Genomic DNA, 23384 nt, shown 5'->3' on the forward strand with positions numbered 1-23384 from the left:
CACGTTCTTGAGAGGCCCCGTGCTTCTCCATAACCCCAGCCTCCACTGCTTTCTTCACCTCTGTTCTCACTATTTTGGAGAACCAAATCACTATCTATCTGGATATAATCTAAAGCAGACCTAGAAGTCCTTTTAACTTCTTATTCGTCCTCAGTCCCTGTCTAGCCAGAAAGTCTACCTCATAAATCCTCCTCTATCTGCTTTTCTCCTCTGTTCTCTTACCATTGTCCTAGTTCAGGCCACTCCTCTCTCCCATGAAGTGCCTTAAGTGCCTCTATTGATTTCCCCGGCTCATCTGCCCTCTCTTCCAATTCTATCCATGTTGCAGCCAGAGTAACCTTTCACAGGTGTAAATCTGATGGAATGTTACTCAGAAAGAAATAGGAACCAGTTACTGCACATGCAACAACTTGTATGAATCTCAAAAAAAATTATGCTGAGTGAAAAAAGTCAGAACATACTATACAATTTCATTTATACGAAACTGTATAAAAAGCAAACTTATCTGGGGTGAAAGGGAGCAGCTAAGTGGTTGCCCGGGAGTGGAAGGCAATGGGGGGCAAGGGATTGACTCCAAAGGGACACAAGGGAACTTTTGGAGGTGAAAGATTTTCGCTATCTCAACTGTGGCGGTGATTATACAGGTGTATATTTGTTAAAATTCACTGAACTGTATACTCAAAAGGGATATATTTTATTGTATGTAAATTATACCTTAATATAGCTGGTTAAAAAAAGTAAATCCGACCATGTCACATTCTTACCGAAACTTTCTGATGGCTCCAGGGGCCTCAAGGATAAACGCATGCTCCTGAGCTAAGAGCTTGACACCCTCCATGGGCTTGCCACAGCCCACCTTCCAGGCTTATACCCCGCAATTCTCCAAACCCAATCTGTACTCCATCGAATGCCCCTCCCATTCCTCATACCTGAGAAACTCATAATCATCCTTCCTGTCGCTGAGTGAGCTTCATGCCCCCAGGGAGCTTTCACTGAATATCCATCCCAAGGAAAGACTAGAGCACTTCCTTCTCTAGGTTCCCGCTGCACCTTGTACTTACCCCAGTTGCAACACTTCTTGCAATGTCATGTTATTATTTACACGTCTCCATGCCCTATAAGAGACTAACTCTAGCTCACTCCACTGCAGTGGAAGCATCTTAGGATCAGGGACATGCCTGTATCTCCAGTGTCTAGCATCAAGTAGGTACTCAGTAAAGTGTTGCTGAATGATTAAATGAAGGACTTAACTTGTGCAAACGAAACTGGTCTGTGCTCCTTACCCCCAAGGCCTCCACTGACCTGGGGCCTGCCCACGGTGGGTTTAGGCCAGACTAATAGCTATCCCTGCCACACCCCTCAGGACCAACTATTTTTCCTCACAGGAACTTGTTTGGTCCCCCAACGCTTGCATATCATATTTAAATAAGGACTTCAGCAGCAAAATGGCAGTAGGTACCACCACAGTTTTGCTGTTAGCAGGATACTTCCACTACACCCCCGACTCCCACTCCTTCCTCTATAGCCCCACTCCCACCCCTCCAATCCCCCCACTAACCTTTCCAGAGTCCACTCACCAGGCATTCCAGGAGACGAGCTGGGCGGGCAATGACAATCATCAGCTTTTTCACCAGCTGCACCACAAAAGCCACTTCTGAACTCTCTGAGCGCTCATGAGCCTGTAGAGAAGACAAAGGTTGCTTAAGCAATCCACTGGCCCAGCGTGCTTGAGCTAAGCAGGACCTGGCTGGACAGAGCAGACTATAGGGAGAAACAATCTGGCAGTAGAGAGAGTTCCACAAAGCCAAGAACTTAGAGAAGGCCAGTGGGCTGTGAGCAGGAGCAAGCTGCTCATCAGGAACCAAGTGAGCTTCAGAACACTGCATGACACCAAGGAATGTCACACAGACACACGGCGTTACCTCCACCCAACAAGCTTCACTCATCCTCCAGACCCCAGCTCAAGGGGCAGCTCTCAATGGAGCCTTCACTGATGTTCGCTCTCCCCTCCAGACAGGCTGTAAGGACTAGAAAGACCTCAAAGCAGGAGAGTGATGTGACCAACAGGTATTTTAGAAAGATCACTCCGGCTGCAGTGTGGATGGTGCACTAGAGAGGGCAGGCCTAAAAGCAGGGAAACCATTAACAGGCTACTGCAACAATGCAGGTGAAAAAGGCAGTAGGAAAGAGGGAAATGGACAGACTGGGGCCATTTCAGAGGTAGATGACTGAGTAAATCTGAAGGGTAGAAGCAGCAAGAATGAAGGGTAACCACAACTACAATTTTAGGGATATTTCAGTGAACTTATAAATGAGATAGGAAATATAAGAAGAAAAATAGCTGTGGTGAGGACAGGTAGAGAACATATTACACTTGGTTTTAGAGAAAAAGCAGGTTGGTGGGAAAGTTCTGTTGGGACCTGTAGCAATTGAGGGATCTGTACTAGATACTTTCTTGGGCATTTGCACAGCCCAGGAGCCTTTCTCTTTTTTACGAAACTGCTCTGACTTCTACAAGCCACGTTTGTATCATGTGGCTACACTTTCAATAGCTGACCTGTGTGGATTACTTTCCCAGGAATTTAAAAGTGGATGGAGAGACAACTGTTAACATAGTGTGGCAGAAATGTATAATCTACTCTTGGGTGAAAAGGGATGGCCATATCTACCAAAGAGATAGAGAAAAACAAGCACAAAGAAAAACAGCAATGAGAGAAGGAGGACAAACACTTCCTGGGCTCTCCACAGGTTCTGGTTTCTAGTTCTGGTCCTTTCTTAAGGCCTTGTTGCATTCCTGTCTTCAATTCCCTAAGACCCACCCTTTTTATCTTTATAATTAGTTTCCCTTTCCTGCTTAAATTACTCTGAGTTGGCTTTCTATTACTTGCAACCAAAGAATTACTAACCAATCTGGGACTCAAAGTGGAGAAGTCCAATAATCAGCTGTGAACACTGATCTGGAGCTCAGACCAGGGACAGAAGCAGCCCAAGGTGGGAGCCCTCAGAGCACTGAGGACAACTGAAGACATGGGAGCAGATGACGCTGATCAGGGAGAGTGTGAGAAAAGGAGACAGAGGAGAACAGGCGCTCAGGACGGTGCCCTGTGGAACACCCGCATTTAAGAGATCGGCAGAGCAGGAACTTGTGAAGGGGCAGCAAGACTGCAGGGCACAGTGTCATGACAACCAGGGGAAACAAGATCAAGGAGAGGAGTGTAAAGTTCTGTAGAGAGGGGAGGAGAGGTGAGGATGGAGAGAGGTCACAGGATTTGGCAAGTGGCCCATTAGTTCCTTGATGACTTTTGCCTGAAACAGTTTAATGCGATGGTGGGAAGGGAAAGCAGAAGGCGGAGACTGAGTACAGAATAGGTTCTCAGGAAAGAAAAATAGCAAATGAGGATCATTTAGAGAAAAAAATGATTATGAAATGAAGAGAGAGGTTGGGCATCTGGTGAAATCTTCTTTATTCCTTTAAGGCTGCGCCCAAATATCAACCCTGTGAAGCCACATCTGAGGCCCCTGCCCCTACCACATATAAACACACAGAATGACCAGAAGTAACTGCACCCTCTTCCAGGTTCCCCTAGCTGTGTGCTCACACCACATGGTACTATCACAGGTTTTATAATTAGCAGTCTGTCTTTTTTTTTTTCCTCAAAGATTTTATTTTTCCTTTTTCTCCCCAAAGACCCCTGGTACACAGTTGTATATTTTAGTTGTGGGTCCTTCCAGTTGTGGTATGTGGGACGCTGCTCCAGCACGCCTTGACGAGCGGTGCCATGTCTGCGCCCAGGATCCGAACCAGCAAAACCCTGGGCTGCCGAAGCAGAGCGCATGAACTTAACCACTCGGCCACAGGGCCGGCCTCAGTGGTCTGTCTTTATACACCAGAGGGCCTCCTGAGTAGAGCAGCTGTGTCTTCTGTTCCTCCCTCACAGGCTAAGCCTAGCATAGTACCTCTCACGCAGCAGATGTCAGTCAATGTTGGCTAAGTGTTTGAAAATGTATGATCCCAGGCTCTGGAATAAGACAAACCTGGGTTTGGGTTGTAGCTCTGCTGCTTAAGAAATCAGTTACCTTGGGGTAACTTAGCCCTTTTAAGCTTCGGTTTCTCATCTATAGATTTAGGGGATAATAATAGTATCTTCCTTACAGTGTTGTTATGAAGATTAAATTAGATAAATTAAATGAGATAATATAGTGTCCAGCATGTATTAAGTACTCTATAAATGATAGTGATTTTTCTTATTTTAAATGTAAATTTTATGGTGCCATTTTAAAATTTAAAACCATTCAATGATTCCCCATTGCCTTCACGATAAAATCTAAGATCCTCACAAGACCCTTCAGGCCTCTGTGTTGCCCCCCACCCCCCAATTCATCTACCACCTTCCCCTGCAGGCCTCTTCACTCTAGCCATGCCAAACTACTTTATCTGCAATTCCCGGAATGTACCCAGTTCTGCTACACTTCTGAGAGGTTGTTTATACTGTTTCCTAGGTGTAGCGAACAACCTGCTCATCAAGACTCCACTTTCCCTGAACTCTCCAGGCGGAGTCAGCACATCCTCCTCTGTGCTCAGAACTGGCCTCTGTTGAGTGCTCATCAATCACACTTATATAATAAAGAGAAGCGAGATAATTCACACATGGTGCTCAGGGTGGTGTCTGGCACACAGTACCCGTCAATAAATGAGAGCTGTTATTTTTACTGTAAATAGATGTTGATGGGTCTGTAACCTTGAGCTAGAACCTGCACTGAACTTTTTTCTGCATTCCCAGGGTCTAGCAAATTAGGGAACAAATGGCGCACTGGCCCCATTTCCAGTGCTCTTCCTACTGCATCAAATAACCCACCCCCAGGGCAATGAGACTGGGAAAATGCCTGAAGGTTTGGGGCAAGGTGCTGACTTTGGCCTTTCAGAAGCTCAACCTTATCAGACAAGCAACCTTGTGGCTCCTTCACCGGCTGCAGCACTCCCTGATTCCTCTCCACTGCTGGAGAGCTGTTAGAAAGTTAGTCTTAAACAGAAACAAACAGCTGACAGTGACTTTCATGGGGCTTTAGCTTTCTAACGTCATATTTCTACCTGTGTGAATTTAAGTATTACTTTCGAAATCAGAAAAAAACACTTTTGTAGAAGGAAGTATGTTTTCATCTACTAAATCAAAACCTTTCTCACTGTGACTCTTGCTCACTGGGCTAGCATGTCTTTCAGGGGACAGAGAACAATCTGCTGCCCACTATATATGAGAAATCTTCCAAAATTTGACAGCAATAATCATGATCGTCTTTAGTCATCCTTTCTCTAGATTCAACTGTTTCCTAAATTTAAAAAAAAAATTCCCTGCTCCTATTTCTAGACTAACACACCGAAGTTCTGTTTGATCATTAGCCCAGGGTTCTCGGCTCAGTCAGTACTACACAGAGTGAGGTCATGGGTCTGAACTGGGGAATACTCTAGTGACATGAAGAGCCCTGGGGAGACAGGCACATCTCCACTCTCCTAAGCTGTACTAACGGTATAATATGTGGCAACTGTGATCTGAGTGGGAAGGCATCTGACCACTTTATTGTAGAGGCCGACAGGAAAGTGAACACCAGAGCAAGAAGCAGTAGTTAAGAACTCAGTGTAAGCTCTCTGGTCTTGACCATCTCTGGATTACTTCACCTTTAGCCTCCCAGACGCTTTTCACACTGCAGAGGATCAGGTCCCTACACACAGAGGCCCCCATCAGAGAACTTCTCAGCATGCAAACAGAATGTCAGTCAATAGATAAACCCATAGTGCAAGCCTCGGGCTTGTTTTCCCTTGGCCGAGGAGAAACAGTCCTAAGGCTCTGCTTACACCAATATTTCTACTAGAAGAGAGCCCACTACCGCCACTGGGCCACTTTTTGGCTTTGGGTTACAAATCTCCTAGTTAAGTATTTATGAATACAACAATTTTGGAGCCTCAGCCAGTGTAAGTGGAATTAGAAAAAGAAAAGACCCACAGAACTGAGTTCTCTCCACACCACACAGGCTTCTTTCAATAATGCAGGGGACTGAGGAGGAACCTAAGCCCATCAGTACCACACTTGGCAGTGGGCCCTGCACACTGGCAAGGAAGTGGCAAGCAGACTGAGAAGACTGGGAACACCGTTAACGCCTTAATCTTGGCTTTGTCTGCTACCCGTGTGGAGGATTCACCAGAGTTCCAGCACAAGGACACTCACATCTTGCAGAAGTTTCTCTAAATTCTCTTGAAGTTCGTAGAAATAGTGTGATGTAATAAGGCCACTCCGAGATTTATCCAGGCAGTCTCGGGCCATCTCAATCACCTGATGATGAATAAAGCTCAAGGTTCCATCTGCCAACGGCAACACACTGTCTGGAGTGTTGGAGGAAATGAATTCTGCTAGACGCTCTTCCATTTGTGCAGTGGCCTGGGAATAAAAGCAGGAAAAGTGACACTTCCCTTCCTGTTCCACGTCAGGTGGAGCCTAAAGGACCTGGTAAGAGTCTAAGGATGGACTCTGTGATCCTGGTCTCCTGATGTTGCACTTGGGAAAACTGGTGACTGGAGACGTGAAAAGATCACCTTCAAGTTAAATCAAAACATTATAATCGAGGCCCTCCCTCACCTGGCCTTGTCTGTCTCCTCCACTCCTCAAAGGGCATGCTCTCCTGCTCTGAGGATACTGAGTGTTTGTGGTTCTGCTCCTTGATGATGCTGTTTCTTCTGTGTAGCTTTTTCACCCTGCCAAGCCTGCGTGGCAAACTCTTATTACTCCTTCCAATCTCAGTTCAAGCATCATCTCTCCTCTAGAAGTCTAATTCCTCCAGGCAAACGAGTTTCCTTTCCTCTGTGCTTGCAGTGGGCCTCGCAACCATATAAACTTCGTGTAGGGACACTGCTGGTTTGTAAACCTGGTTCTGGACTGGGAACTTCTTCAAGACAGAGAGAATTTGATTTATCTCAGGATCCTCTCACTTGACCTCAAGAGCCAACTGAGCTAAGCAGATGCTCAGAAGTATTTACTGAAGGTGTGAACCTGTCTGCTCATGGACCTGGATCCCCAGCAGAGCAGAATGGGGGTCTGGCTCAGAAGCCTCTATGGGACCTAACTGGGCAGTCACATCAAAATGACAAGTATACATCAGTTAATAAGTTCCTAGCTGCCTAGCTAGGATTCGGCCTGTTTTTCTTTGCCACCAGGTAGCAATTTCAGATTTCCAGTGTGTGTTTAGGGGTGCATGTGTGTGTATAAACACATATATGTGTATGTATATATGTATACACACACACACACACATATATATGGTATGAGTGGAGAGAGAGAGGGGAGAGAAAGGGGGAGGAGAGAGGGAATGGAAGGAAACGAATTCTAACATTTTCTCTACCAACAGTTCATCTTACATGAATGATTTGGAGACATGCATATAAAACATAAAGATACAATACTAGAATGACAGCACAACACCCAATACACAAGGGAGAGGGGGAAACATGTGAGATGGACTTCGAAACACCATACCCTCCCAAACTGCTTTATAAAGGACTGAGCATAACAAAATGATCTAGCTGTTCGTTCTGCCCTCTTCCTCGCTCTTACTCTCTAGTGACTGCTGCAAGGCTAGAAAGCATAGACCACAGGGCACAGGGCAGCAGAGAAATAATAGCTAACACTTACTGAGTGCTTACTATATCCCAGGCACAGTTAGAAAAGCTTAATGCTCATTAATCCAGACAAACTCCCTAAGAGATAGATACTCTTATTATCCCAAATTACAGATGAGGCAAATAAAGCTCAGAGAAGGCAAGTAATCTGTCCAGCGACATATAGCTAGTAAGTGGTACAAGCAGATTTGACCCCAGGTGGTCTGGTTCCAGAATCTGTGCTCCTCCTTACTGCCATACTTCATCGTGTATGTCAAGAGGGAAAGCACAAAGGCTTCACACCATTTCCCTAGGCCACCCATGTGTGTCCAGGAGACTCAACCTGAGTCTGGAAAAAGGACACTATGAGAGGAGCAGGGAAGCACACACGTAGATTCTAGAGACGGATGAATAGGTAGACCCAGGGAGGTCCGGACAGAGGATGAAGAGAGAGCCTTGAGGACTTCGTGGTCCCTGTTGTCATGGACAAGGAGCCCACGTCAGTGCCCTCATTCTCTCTCAGACAGAGCTGGCTGTTCTGCAGGAACAGGGTCTTTCATTAGGAGGCCAGGTCAGGGTGTATAGGCATTTGGTGTTCAAAAAAATCCAAATTGTAAACAAGGTCCTAGTGCCACATACAAGGTTTATAGCCAAACTGCAGAGTTGTGAAGATTATTTTTTCTCAATTATCTCAGGATAGTAACGTAAATTCCTCTCTCAGCATTTTCTTGCTTGAAAACACAAATCCAAATGTAAGCAAGCAACTCTGAGATCCATCTGCCACCTTACTGCTCACTCTGGCCGACTTCCCGCTAGTCCAACAGACCCCTGTCTCTGGTAACGAAGAGCTGCTTAAGGAATCTTCAGCGAACGAACTCGCTGAGGGCAAATCCCACTCTAGGGGATCCAGACTCGTGGATCCTGATATGCATGGTTAGAAGCAAGGTCTCCAGCTGCTTCCTTGCCCACTAATACAGGGTGGGATGCCTTTCTGACATTTCCCTCTAGATCCCTTTTCCCTCAGGGAGTGGAGAAACTGAGGCTCTGCAAGTCCAGTCCCCAAACTCCGAGTCCTCTGCTGCCTTCCTCTTCCCCACAGTCTGGAAGCCCTTGTGCTCGTATCCCCCTCCTCTTCGGGGCCTTCTGATTTCCTTCTTGATTACCTCTGGAGACAGCACTCCATCCCCTCACCCCCAGTCTTCCCACCGGCGCTGGCTGTAGGTGCCATCCTCGGGGCTGTTACCAGTCTACTTTAAAATAGATCCTTACCTTGGGAAATCTTTCTTTGTATACATGATTCATCATTATTATTTCACTGTCAAAGGAAACTGGGGATCGTCCAGGACTAAATAAGAAAGAAAGAAACAACTGTGTTACTTTAGTGCCATGGAACTGCCAAAAAGAAAGATGCCCATCTCCAGAGCCCCTGGCCCCCGACTGTCTGTAGTAGGCACACGCTCCCACCTTAATGAGTGCTGATTTCTAGAGCATTCCTTATTCCTGGAGCTGCCAGAACACCTTGTTCAGCTCAAAATGGTGACATCTGGAGCTAGGATACCTTCCTGTAAGAAGCCTGGCCTTCACAAAGGCCTCTGCCACAGCCTGAAAAGGCCTAGAAAAGGAGGACTCTGCTCCTGAGCACACTGGTGGCTTTCCTAGGATGACCTCTCTGATAGCAGGACTCTCTGGATCTTCTTCGCTTTGGCCAGTGGAGTTGGGCATACCCCAGATGTTCTAGGAATCAAATCAAATCAAACCACCACCAAAAGAATCAAAGAAAGACAGTGTATACCTGGATCTTCTTCCAAACAGGCTATAGCCAATGGGGCTAACTTGGGCTCTGCCTTGGTGGATGAGTGAGCCCAATTCAGCCTGTAGTGAGTTATAAGCCTGGGTCATCTAAATCTTCCCCTTTACCCCATGTGTGGTTACATCTCCTTAAAGGGTTTCAAAGTTTCAGCCACATAACTGAATGGGTATTTGGGTCCTGCCCAGTTGGGTGCCCCTGACATGTGATCCCAGCTGAGCTAGGTTCAGAACTGATCCTCCGCCTTTCCTCCCTGGAGTGGAACACCATCTGCCTGCTGCATCAGTGCACATTACCAAGTTTTTTTAAGAGTGATATAGCAGGGATTTCCCTGAGGTACTGTAATCCTCTCCATTTCAGATGGCCTAAAGGGTACTCTTTACTCTGTGTGGCTTGTGGAAAGCACCAAGATTCAGGTATTCCTCTGTGTGAGACAAAGAAAGGCCCTGGATCCACACTTGACACTCACTCATTTGTATTTCTGATCCTTTGCACTGCAGTCCTAGTCATCATCTTCATCAATCTCTGAACCTGAACCAGTCTTGGTGGTCTGGCTCAGCTCACTCTGACACTCTCAGTGCGGACATCACCCGAGGGGATTCTTCCTGGGAGACACCTCTCCTCTGGGCCCCCACCCTGAACATGTTAGCCAATTTATTATTTCCCAGGCACCCTGGAAAGCTGTGCTCAGTCATTACAGCCATGCTCATTTTAATCTCCATCTCCTTCCTTAACCTGGAATTTGGCATAGATTTGCCAGCTAATGACAAAGAGCCAATTAATCTAAGGAATTCACAGATAACTCAGTTGTTAAGGTTTATTTGGTATGATGAACCCAGGTGGTTAATGGGAAATGAGGAAGATTCAGATGGGCATTTTAATTCTGCTTCTGCAATGGGCTTCTTCCCCAAGTCAGCCACAAGTGTCCTCAGCAGCAACTTTTTTAGCTGGCCTAGTTCATATCCCCTGGGCCTCTGGGTTCTGCAGCCAGGTAACCATCAGAATAAATGATACCATTACTCTCCTCTTACTAAATGGATTCTAAAGTATATTTTCACTGCTAACTACTTTCAAAGGGAAAAAAAGAGGGGCCACTTGACAGCATCATCAGGTACCTCTTGGGGTGGTGAGTAGCGCTGTACCTGAAGCCAAAAAGGGCTTGAGCTTCACTGGTCTTGACTCACTCAAGCTGTGCCAATGTGCTAGGCCAGGGGCTGCCAAACTACAGCCGGCAGACCAGATCTGGCCCACTGCCTGTTTTTGTAAATAGAGTTTACGTAATGTCTGTGGATGCTTTTGCACTAGAACGGCAGAGTTAAGTAGTTGCCACAGAGCTTCTATGGGCTACAAAGCCCAAATTATTTCCTATCTTGTCCTTTATAGAATAAGCTTGCTGACTCCTATGGTGTGCAAACAAGCTGAGTGCCACAGGTACTGGGGCCTTAGGCAGAGAGCACCCCTCACCTGAGGCTGCGGGAGCGGGGCCGCATGGCTGGTGACTGCCGTCCCTCCTCATCTGGTACGCTCTCTGTGCTGAAGTGCTTCGTCAAAAAGTGCAGCTCATCGGCTGTAGGCTGGAAGGGCAACTGGTGTAGCTTTTCCTGTGAGGAGCATGATGACTAGAGGGGAAAACATTAAAAAACAGCGTTAAAGACAAGTCTAAGGGCAGTCCCAGAATGGAGAAGGACTGAAAATGGTCTAGGACTTCCCAGTCAATGTCAACTCAAAGTCAAGTCAAAGCGGGCATCCTTTCCGATGCTCCCTTTAGCCTCCACTGTGCACGACCCCGTTCATCTCTACCTCTTTAGAGCACTCAGTCCCGAGGAAGCCAAGATACCAGAGTCCTTCACAAGTCTTGCAGGGAGTTGAACCCAGATGTTCAGGAGATTCAAGAGCTCCATAACTACCTAGGGAGACTCTTTAGGTGGCAAAAAGCAAGTTCTTCTGCATGAACTCTTTGCCCCCAATGAAGTTTTGGCTAGTTGGAATGGCAAGTAATTAATAAATCATGCATCCTATTTTAGGAAATGTTTTAGGTATGCCCTGCCTACAAATGACATCCTCATAAGTTTTCCCTTCCACAACCTTGGGAGAGCCCCTGGGATGGCTCAGTAATGTTTCCTTTTGGCTCTTATCCAAATGACAACTGGCTTTGCTGAGGCTGTGAAGGTTGTGTCCAGACTCTAGGGACACTACAGGCAAGAAAATCCAGCAGGGAAGAAAATTACTTTTAGATCTGGAACCCAAAAATTACACTTGACTCAAAAATAATTAAGAAGTCTAAACATGGCCCAGTGACTGAGGTTCCAGACAAGAGCCCACTGCCAATCACAACAGACCATGAAAGGCAGTGAGCTGAGCTCCTACAGGCATCCCCACAGATGCAGCTCTTGCTGTGGCAGCCCCATTCAGCACCCCGATCAGTGAATTCTCCATACCTGGCAAAACTGTCTAAGAGAGCAGGCAAGCCTAACACCATCAGCTCAATTTCTGTTCACCAAGTGATGAAGGATCTGGGGTTTAAATATCTAAATCCATCGAGAGTCAAAACTGCAGCATCACGTTGAGAGAGCTCCGTTGCCACATCTAAGCCTCAACACCAAGTGAGAAATCAGGATTTTTTTGGCTAACAGTGTACACTTCTCTCATGGAATGCCATAATACATGAAGTTGTAAACAGCTTGTGGAAAGTCTCTACAGGGCTCTGTCTTGGCCACATTTTTATAAATGATTTAAATAGAAATTGTAAAAAGTATCTTCACCAACCTACAGCTAATATGAAGCAAAACTGGCATTTTAAAGTATCCCAATAAAATAAGCTGGAGCAACTGGTTGAGTCTATTAAAATTTATTAAACAGGAAAATATATGTACATCACATAATATGACTCTTACTTTGGGTCTAAAAACATAACTTGTTTGAGTAAAGGATTATGGGGAAAAAGGTATTTACTAGGGAAAAATCTGAAGCTGAACAGTTGCCAAAAGACCAGTGAGATCTTTGGATTAATTTAAGAGGTCAAGGGAGGTCTAGGTCAAGGGAGGAAATGATACACCTTTTACCTGCGTGGGATTCATGAACATAGGCAAACTGAGCTGAGAAGACCAGAAGAATGGTGGAAGACATGGGGAACCGGTCACCCCGTCTGTGGCCTAATTTTACATGGCCTGCAAAGCCTAAAATACTTACTCTTTGGCCCTTCACTGAAAAAGTTCGCCAACCCTGTCATCTTGGCTTCAATTAAAGTTGCTCAATGAGGAAGACTCATTTTAGGGTCAGTTGTGCGTGCTGTGTTTTAGGCTAAAACTTTCTCTAAAAGAAACACAACTAGAAGATTTAGAGACAGGACCAGTCTTTTTGCCAATATGCATCAAACTTGAATATCAAATAACAATCATTCTTCCCTTCTTTTTTTGAAAGAAAATGATGAAAAAGGAGATGGAGGGTCTACCAGGCCTTTGGGACATAGGAGAAGTTATCCGCTCTTGGTTGCACTTCTAGAAATAAGGTAAGGGGAGCAGGGGAAGCGTGCGTAGGAGCCCCCATGTCTGGCCTCACTGGCAAAGTAGAAGTCTATCCTCAAGCCCTCCTCTGACTCCACCAGGAAGAAGTGACACCCAGAGAGCATGCTGGCTAAATCTGTCCAAATGCATTCAACGGATCTGGCCATGGTTGTTAAGGGCCATCAGCCCTCTGCCCCAATCAGCCTCATCCCCAAGCAACCTCTGAGTTTGGCTTTAGAGGAAAAGTTGAGAACCACTTCGCAACACTGTATGGGTACGGAGCAATAACGTTTAGGAAAGTATTTTCTCAGGATGAAGGAAGTATGGCCAGATTTGGCTACTTACTGAGACAGTAGAGCTAGGAGTGTTGGTTCCATAGCCTGAAGAAGGCAAAGAGGCCAATGACCAACGCCGTCCATCAGTCCTATTTAAGAAAAGAATATTAGGCAGTTTCTACAGGACCCCACCCTGAGCCCAGGGCCTGCCTGTCTTTCCATCAGCATTTTTTGGGCAGTTAGTTCACTGGTAGGCTCTTCCTTGTCTCAAGACAGTGCTGCTCGGTCCAGTACATGCTTTCATATCTCTCTCCTACAAAGGGCTTACTGTTGGGTATTTAGGAGTCCATAACTTTGAATAAGAACATCTGTTATGAAATACTGTAGTTTTGGAATAAAAATCTTTGTATTCTCAACTTATTCATTTTTAGAGAAGCAACGACAGAGGACTCCATCATAAGGCATCATCATAAGGAGAGAATTGCCACTGAAATGCAGCGATTTCTTTTTTTGAAGGCTCCACGTGAAGGGCTCTTTGGTCGTCCCCAGGCCACTGAGTTGACACCCAGGAAGAAGTGGACCACCACCTGGGTCTGAGTATAAATCAATCAATGCAAATGTTCAAAGGCTCCCCTAGGATCCATTAGGACCCATAAAATCAGTCTTTGAGAATGTTTGCTAAAGAGTGACAGTAACCTTACAAAAGTGGAGTGAGGTGGCATAGCCTTGGCTGTATATGAGACTTTGGGGCAGGCTTCCTGCTGCTCTTAAGAGGATGCACCCTAAAGCTCTCCACAGAGAACCACAGTTCTTTGCTTTGCTGTAGAGGAGAAAGAGCAAGCAGGTATCTGGTTTGAAGCTTTTATAACATGGACAAGTGATTCTTTCCTGGACTGTGGGATGTGCTGCTACACAGTGTTCTTTCTTGTGGAGCTTGGGGGTATAGCCTGCTCTGGCTGAAGCTGGAGAAAAACTTCTTTGCTGCTACTGACAGAATCTTAGAATATTAGCAGTGCAGGACCATTAGCAATGGAGGACCTTTAGAAGTCAAGTTCAATACCCTCAATCTTTGGAGAAAACACTAAGACCCAGAGATTTGGGTGATTTATTCCAGGCTTTCCAGTTAAGAGTGGGAGTGGGGAGGCAGGGAGGAAGAAGAAAAAAGAAGAATCAATCTTGCTAGAGCTTTTCCTTTTGAAGCATTTCTCCCACCCCCACCAATACCTAACAGCTTTTCCTACTGTGTTCTATAAGGGGCAGCCCAGGGTTCCATGCTACATGCACATGCCTCAGACTTCATGCCACCCAGGCAGCCAGCTCTGCTGGAACCTAGTCTCTGAGGCAAAGAAATGTCCAGGAGGCTGCTCAAATATGATGTTCTCTCTGACCTCTCTGTTGGGTCCTGGGAGTTCTATACAAGAAAGCAAATCAATTCCAGGAAAACAGAGCTCAGCAAAGATAGGACTAGTCTAACTCCGGGAGGGAGTTCCCAAACCCTTGTCAAATACACTTTTTTGCAGATTTTTCTTCTTTTAGATAGAAATGGAAACCAATTGCATGGCAGCCATTTTTCTGTAAACTGAAGAGTAGGAGCGACCAGAGTCAGAAAGAAATGACACTATAGGATGTCTCCATTTCCTCTACCTGGTCATCTCACTGGGCAACTGAGGAAAGTTCTGGGAATGAGGGTGACTTGTCACTAGGCTCAGAAGCTTGGAACTAAGCAATTCCTGCCTCTAAGCACAGGAGCTCTGAGCCTCGGTTCCAGCAGGTAGAGGGCCTTAGGGCCCCTTTGCTAGAAATGAAAGGGCAAATGTTCACACCCACAGTCAGAGAAGACTCATCACAACCAGATCTCACCAGGCACAAAACCACAAACCATTCCGTCTGGCCATGCATAGCAGTTTCCCAGCCCCTCTCCCCATCACGCCCGCTATTACCTGTCTGTTCTGTGGCCATGGCTGTAGTGAAAAGACACATATTATAGTGAGAATCAAAGGGAATCAGAGAGACTGATCTGTTTGACCCCTGGCATTTGGTCTAGCTTGGCAGAGGCAAACCTTCCACTTAGGAATGTGTGGAATTTTGAAGAGAAATAGTAGGACTGATGGGTCTATCCTTAGTGTTTCATCAACTCCGTCTTTTGTGTGATATTTCAAGCTAATGTGATCCTATACGGCTCAAGCCTGACTTCAGTAACCTAGGAAACACACTTCCTGAGTACCCTGTTTGGCAGAGTTGAAGTCCTCGTCTCCACCCCCACCAATACCTAGCCGCTTTTCCTATTATGTTCTGTAAGGCGACAGTCCAGGGTTCCATGTTCCATGTACATGACTTAAACCTCATGTCACTTAGCACAGACCTGTCTGGATTTCAGCGGTAATACCTGATCCTACTCCTAAAGCCCAGGGAATGAAGTAGATACAAGGGAACCAATGGAACATGCTATCCCCTCTGCCTGGAATGGTCTACACACCTGTGTCCTCACTCCCAACATGGCAGGCTCCTTCTGATCCTTCAGGTCTTAGCTTCCTAAGTCAATCCTTCCGAGCGGCCCTGCATGACCACCCAGGATGGATTGTGCAGCCCCATTCCCTTCCTGTGCTTTCATGCAGCATCATGTTCTTTCCCTTCATGGTGCTTATCCCAGTTTATAACACCTATTTGTTTGTTTGCTTGTTCATTATTCTTCCCCAGCACTCATTCAGTCAATAAGCACTGACAGAGTGTTTATTATATACGAGGAGACACAGCTTTTAACATGTTAAGGCATCTCTATTAAAGGTGCTTTGAGATTCTGATTGAGGGGAGATAGAAAACAAGCAAATAAGAAAATATCAGGTACTGAAAAGTATTAGTTTGAAACTAAAACTGCAAGATGTGATGGAGAATGCTGAGGAGGCTCCTTTATATTGCACGGTTAGGGAAGGCCTTTCTGAAGAGTTGACATTTAAGATGAGAAATGAAAGACAAGAATGAGGTAACTAAGTGAAGATTTGAGAGAACAGCATCCCTTGCAAAGAGAACAACAAGTGCACAGACTCTACTAAGTTTCAAGCAAGTAGGGGCTATGTCTATTTTGTTACCACTACACAACTAAGTACTCAGCATAGTGCCCGGGCCTACTGGGTACTCAGTAAATATTTACTGAATGAATGGGAAATGACTCAATGTCACAGGTCCTGCCGTCCCAGCTTAGACCTAATCTGAGTCTACAGTTCACACACAGTCAAGGCAGGAAGTCTGGGATAAGTAAGAATTTCCAGCTGGGCTGGAAAAACAAACACATCAGTCCAGCATATTCTTATACCGTAAAGTGTTCCTACCTGGATCCTTGGTTAACTAATTGGAAGTTACATGGGGTAGGATACATGAGTCCACGGGACAAACTCAGATGATATTTGTTCTGAATAAGGCAACTGGGTCAGGAGGGGCACCCAAATTAGTCACACAGAATCCTGGAGAGGAAGAGGGAGGATTTCTTTTGAGTTGTCATTTGAATAGTGAGTTAATGCTGTTTCAAGGAATCTGCTCTTTTTATCTTCTCTCTTTAAAAAAAGTCATCTAAGTATAGAAACTGCTCTGGCTTCTAGCTGTATATATCTTTCTCCATCTATTAAAGATTCCAAATCTGGAGCTGTGATTGTTCTAGTGGTCTCAACGCCAGAGACTGACGCTAACCAAGAATATCTTTAAAAATAAAATCAAAGAACATGAAGTTTGCCAAGAAAATTTTAGAAAATGTTCTGAACAGTAAATCATTTGTGTATGGAACCTTGCTAGGTGGTTTGAATGACTCATCTCAGTCAGCTCGGTACCTCTCCAGAGGCCAGGTGTTACCCTGCAATAGGCTGAGCTGCCAGGATTGTTACTATGGGCCAGAGATAAGTTTATGTCACTTCCAGAAAGGGGTGAAATGCATGGAGGAATATAAACATGGCTCTGTAATGCACCAAATCTTTCTAAATTCCTGGGAGGATAAGTGAAGACCCTCCAGTCTCTTTATCCCCAAGGAGAGAGGAATATAAGGCCCCTTCTAGCTCCTTGCAAGTGGTTGAATTAGAGGACAAAGAGTGTAACTTGGGTCCTCCTGGGAGGAGAGCCCGTTTTCTCATCTATCATGCCAAGACAGCTCTCAATCAAGAGTATAATGTTTTAAGACATATCCTCAGGAAACCAGGGACTTGTGCTTAGGATTATAAAAATATATCTACTTCTAATATCTACTCACTCATTCCAACATTCAAACACACATATCTAGAGCATCTAGAAAGCAAAACTTGAAGAAGACAATAATGACCTGGGCAAGGAAAGCAGGGAAAGAATTTTGATGGCTGCTACCTCAGGTAACACACTTGGAAGGGCAGTGCCTCAAAGGAGGAAGGTGACATTTAATTGACATTCTTGCAAGTGCCACACATGGCAGTCATAGAGGAGGTTTTCTATCAACTTACCTACGGGCAGGAACAAAGGAAAAGTGAGCAGGTGCATTTGGAGAGAAATTCCGGGGGCTGTCCAAGGGACTGTTAACTGCGGACAGAGAAAGGAAAAGAAACCCTCCATGAGGTTTGCTTCTCAGGAGGGCGGAGATGACCTTTAGGGAAGAAATATTCCCCTAGCATTGGCAATTAGCACATATGATTATTTTTTTCAGGCCCAACATTAGTTCAATGATTATCTCTTTGTAAAAGTTTGGCAGCCCAGAGGTTTCTCCTTTCTTCCTAAGTTGCATGTAGCCATCTATGTCTCTCAGATATTCATTCTGGATCCAGCAGCAACTTGCCAATTTCCTGCTCTCCTAGGAAGACCTCAGACTCCAATGTGCCTAATCAAGTTAACTCAACTATCCAAAAGCTTGAAGAACTCATTCAGCGCAGATGGCACAGTCAAATACTAAAATATTTCTCAAAGGGCAACAGGACTACTGGTCCAAAAGTCTCTTATACATATATCTCTGTACACCGCATCCAAGGAGCCAACCCAGAAATACGCGTGCTTAAGGGAAACTGAAGTTCTCAGGTAGGGACTTAGGAGAGCAATGCTCCTTAAAATAGTCCATACACAAGGCCCCCAAGCATGCAAAACATGCTCAGCCTCCTTGCAATGTAGGAATTACCTCCATCTATTTATTAGTTTTCATATGTCCCCTGGAACTTGCTAACTCACAGCTCAGAAGCTTTGAACAAAACTGTGTGCTTACCTTTCCACTAGTCACAACAGTTCTCGAATTTAAGCCTGCCATATTTTTCTGGTCTAACTTCCACCTGGGGGCTGGTATTTAGGAGGCCCCAGCTGGAAGAAGCTGTCAATATGTCTCTATCCAAAAGGCCATGTCAAAGAAAGCACCATACTCCATGATGCACTGACCACTCCGCCATCCTTGCCCACCACCCCACTTCTGTGCTCACCTCTGTGAACCAACATCAGCTATGAGGAATTGTAGTTATTCAGAGGGCTGGTAGTTTGGCATGCCTTGGGTTTTTCTTGGACAGTTTGTTTCCTGTGTGGGGTATGGATGCTCCAAGATGCCATGAAGCCACCCAATTGTTTCCCATTATCTCCATCCAACAAGGCCTGGTTAGCAATCAGTATCTTTCTGTACGATATAGGGAAAACCAGCCTCTCAAACAATGCCACACTACCCTATGTAGCACCTCTGTATCAATTATATAAAGGCACTCTCTTTAGGAGAAGTAATTAGGAAGAGGCATTTTCAGCTTCCACCTATCCCCTTGACTGGGAGTCTCAGTGAGGTGCACAACCTTATGCAGTAGATCTGCTCTCAATCTAGTACCGGCTCTGGGTTTTCCATGCTCTGGGTCTAGGGCTATCCCCTATGATCTGTTCCCATCTCCTGGCTAGCAGAGGCCACCATGGTGCGAGAGAAGTGATTTGGAATAGTTGTTTCCTTAGCCAGGCTTTAATAAGGATCAGGCCTCCTCAGAATTATCAAGGCCTTCTTTTTTAAAAAATCTCCATTCTTTTTAAATAGTGTCATCTCAAAGATTAACGAGTACCCTCAGTTTGATCCTTGACATGTTGAGCTAGATGTCTTTTTTGGTTCCCAAAACTACCCAGCTATAGCCTCAAGGAAATCCCTGGGCATGAGTGTCCTACAAAGACTGGCCTTCCAAGGACCAGGTGTGGTGCTGGTTATAGGGTAGAACATGTAGAATATTCCAGGTGCTCATAGTAAAGGTAGACATTCATAGAAACACACACGTCAGAAATAACTAACACTTAGAGGAAAAAAGAACTGTAATAATAATAATAATAAAAAACAGAGCTTCACTGAGCTGTGAGAAAACTTCAAGCAGCCTAATAATCCTTAAAGGAGAAAAGAATGAGGGATACAGAAAAAATATTTTAAGAAATAATGGCTAACAATTTTCCAAATAACAATTTTCCAAATTTGATGAAAGAAACTATAAACCCACATATCCAAGAATCTCCAAGAACCCTAAGCATGAGAAAGAGGAAGAAAACTACACCAAAGCACATTATACCCAAATTGCTCAAAAATCACGACAAAAAGAAAAATTCTTAAAGCTGCTGGGTGGTGGATGGGTAGGGTAGAGTGAGAAAGATGTTATATACAGAGGAACACAGGTAAGGATTCTCACTGAAAACAATGCAAGAAGAAAATGGAGCAGTGTCTTTAAACTATGGAAAGCAAAACAAACTTTGCCAACCTAGAATTCTATACCTAGCTATTGTGTAATAAAGAATTCTGTGGCCTTTTTCTCCAGTTCCTGGGAGTGAGCCTCTAAATTCTTAGAATATCCTAAATGATAAGAGTGTCTTCGTTATTCATGGTGGGGCCTGACGGTTGATGCAAATGAGATGACTCAGGACGGGGGCTGGCCATGCCAGAAAGTCTAACCACGTGATTAGGGGTTGAGGCTTTAAGCCATTTGATATTAGTCTGACCTCCAGGGAATGGTGGGGGTGCTAGACACTTAGTTCTATCACATAGCCAATGAGTCAATCAATCACGCCTACATAATGAAACCCCAGTAAACACTCTGGACACCAAAGCTTTGGTGAGCTTTCTTGGTTCTGAAAGAGTGGTGTAACCTGACTTCATGGGGAGAAGACACTTCCTGGAAGCTTCACATGTGGAGCCTTCCCAGACCTTGCCCTGTGAGTCTCTTGTTTTGGCTGCTTCTGATTTGTATCTTTATTGCTATAATAAAATTGTATTTGTAAGTACAGTGCTTTCCTGAGTTCTGTGAACGATTCTAGTGAATTATTGAACCTGAGGAGGTAGTGGGAACTCTTAAATTTGTATCCAGTTGGTCAGAATTATGGGTGGTCTGAGAACCCCTAAGCTTGCAGTTGGTATCTAAAGTAATGATAGTTTTGTGGAGGATTGTGCCCATAACCTGTAAAGTTTGGCCTAATTCTGGGTAACTAGTGTCAGAAGTGATTGCACCGGCAAAAACATTTTTAAAAAACAAAGGTGAAACAAAGATCTTTTCAGATAAAAAAGCCAAACAAAATCCTCAGCAGCAGACTGCACTACAAGAAATGTTAAAAAAAAAAAAAGTCCTTTAGGCAGAAGGAAAATGATACCAGGCAGAAACATGGATCTACACAAAAGAATGAAGAGCAATGGAAAAGCTAACTACATGGGAAAATGTATAAGATTTTTTCTTATTATTTAAATCTCTTTAAAAGATAATGTTTAAACAAAAATAATAATGAGGTAGTGTGGGGTTTATAACATATGACAATAAACAGCTTGAAAACAATAACATAAAGGTCAGGAAGGGAGAAATGGAATAGTATTATTCTTATACTATATGTGAAGTGGTATAATATATGGTGATAAGTTAAAGATATACCTGTTAATGCAACCACTAAACAACAAAGAGTTATAGCTCATAAGCCAATAAAGGATATAAAACAGATTCAGAAAAAACACTCAACCCCAAATAAAACAGAAAAAGAGCAAAAGAAGAAAAAACAGATGGGACAATTAGAAAACAAACAGGAAGATGATAGATTTAAACCAAATCATATCAACAACAATAGTAAACATAAATAGTCTAAAGGCCCCAATTAAAGGCAGAGATTGTCAGATTGGATTAAAAAGAAAAAACCTATTAAAGAAACCAAATCAATATTAACAATCTTCCAAAAAAGAAAACTTCAGTCTCAGATGTTTCACTGATGAATTCTACCAACACTTAAGGAAAAACTGATACTAATTCTCTAACAATAGATTCCCACCATCTAGAAGCTGAGGAAATAATAAACAGATCATAACAAGCATTCCTTCTAATTGGCAAAGCTCCAACAGACTTTTCAAAAGATACTATTCTGGGGCCGCCCTGTGGCCAAGTGGTTAAGTTTGCGAGCTACACTTTGGCAGCCCAGGGTTTCGCCGGTTCGGATCCTGGGCACGAACGTGGCACTGCTCATCAAGCCATGCTGAGGGGGCATCCCACATGCCACAACTAGAAGGACCCACAACTAAAAATATACAACTATGAACCAGGGGTCTTTGGGGAGAAAAAGGAAAAATAAAATCTTTGGAAAAAAAAAAAAAAGATACTATTCTGACACCAACTGGGTGTACTGCAATTCAATTCTGACACCAGCCAAATAGAGTTAGAACAGACCCAACAGGTTGAGGGCAAAGTCCTCAACAAGACTGCCTCACTTCCCATACCAGTCATAAATCATGGGGGGAGGGAGGTACTCAGCCACCTGTACTTCTGACCTACTTACTATAAATATGGAGGCTTCCACACCCCCTCCCTCTAGGTTCAATAATCCATTAGAACAACTCAGAGAACTCAGAAAGTGTTATGCTATATTTATTATTACAGTTTTATTATAAAGGATGCACACAGGTGAGGTCAAGGAAGGAATGCAGAACTCCTTGTGCCCTCTTCCTTGTGAAATCAGGGTGTGTCACCCTCTCAGCACATAAACCAGGAAGCTCTTACTCTGAGCTCTGGTACACCTATAGTTTCCATTGCGGTTTCCCTACATAGGCATAACCGATTAAATCATTGGCTGCAGCGCTGAACTCCATCTCCAGTTCCTATCCCCTCCCCAGGATGTCGGGCTGGTCCAAAGTCCCAAGTTTCTAATCATGCGGCTGGTCTTCCTAGTGACCAGCCTCCATCCAGAAGCTGTCTAGGGGGCCACCCTGAGTTGCCTCATTAGCATAACAAAGACACCACTCTTATCACTCAGAAAATTCCAAGGTTTTTCTAAGCGCTGTGCCAGAAACTTGGGATAAAGACCAGAGAAATTGTTTATTATACCACATATGTTAAGTCCTAAAAAGTCTGTGCTATCTTTACTGTGTTTTCTCTACTTCTCCAATATTCATTTTACCTTAAAAAGGCCAAAATTATTAATATGAAGGTAGTGACAATAAAATCAATAATTGGAATTGGTCTTGTTTTGGGGGAAGATTAAGATGTTAGAATATTAACATTTTGAAGAAAATATTTAAACTGATTCTTATTAATTACTTACATTCACAGTTCTGACTCCAGAAAAATCACACCATTGAGAAGAACTCTTTCTTAAAAACAGCCAGAAATGACTCAAAAGGACAAAAAATCTGATACAAAACCCAGCAACCCAGCAAGCAGGCCTGAAATTTTCAACTTTACCAAGCAGTTTAGCAGTTGGATAAGACAGTTCAAAGGCAAGTAATCACCCAACCCAGAGAAATAAGTTATAATGAAATAAACAAACCAACAGAACTGAGAGCAGTTGACCTTGAACCAGTTGCTTCACTTACACAGTTTAACTAGTTATAAATGAATGTAATTATATAGCAAGCACCTGTGTAAACACTATCCAGATTAACAATGCCATCTTTCAAAATCCCTCTACATAATCCTTCCAGTCAAACCCCTCCCCTTCCCAATAAAGGCAAATATTACCCTCGCTTCTATGGCAATCATTTCCTCATAGCTTTACCAACTAAGTATGTATCTCTAAATACTCAAGTTTAGTTTTTTCTCATACAATTTAAAAAACTGACATATAATTCACATATCATAAAATTCACCCTTTTAAAGTGTACAGTTGAGCGGTTTTCAGTATATTCACAAAGTTGTGCAATCATCATCACTATCTACTTCCAGAACATTTTCATTACTCCAAAAGGAAACTAAGCTGTTAGT

The 23384-nt window shown here is 44.1% G+C and overlaps 1 protein-coding gene across 8 annotated transcripts in view; it reads right to left on the reverse strand.

Annotated features, from left to right (window-relative positions):
- Window positions 1–23384, reverse strand: part of MAST2 (microtubule associated serine/threonine kinase 2) — a 210724-nt gene that overhangs the window by 17544 nt on the left and 169796 nt on the right. For 6 of the 8 annotated variants that reach the window (XM_046662029.1, XM_046662027.1, XM_046662033.1 and 3 more), the window contains 7 exons: window positions 17682–17757; window positions 15168–15188; window positions 13298–13376; window positions 10914–11068; window positions 8912–8987; window positions 6219–6428; window positions 1578–1679 (listed from right to left, as the gene is read on the reverse strand). In XM_046662029.1, the coding sequence (XP_046517985.1) occupies window positions 1578–1679; window positions 6219–6428; window positions 8912–8987; window positions 10914–11068; window positions 13298–13376; window positions 15168–15188; window positions 17682–17757 (719 nt within the window). The remainder of the gene's footprint in view (window positions 1–1577; window positions 1680–6218; window positions 6429–8911; window positions 8988–10913; window positions 11069–13297; window positions 13377–15167; window positions 15189–17681; window positions 17758–23384) is intronic. The other 2 variants (XM_046662031.1, XM_046662030.1) reach the window with 1 other exon arrangement.

This window comes from Equus quagga, chromosome 5, assembly GCF_021613505.1.
Source record: "Equus quagga isolate Etosha38 chromosome 5, UCLA_HA_Equagga_1.0, whole genome shotgun sequence".
Classification (NCBI taxonomy): Eukaryota; Metazoa; Chordata; class Mammalia; order Perissodactyla; family Equidae; genus Equus; species Equus quagga.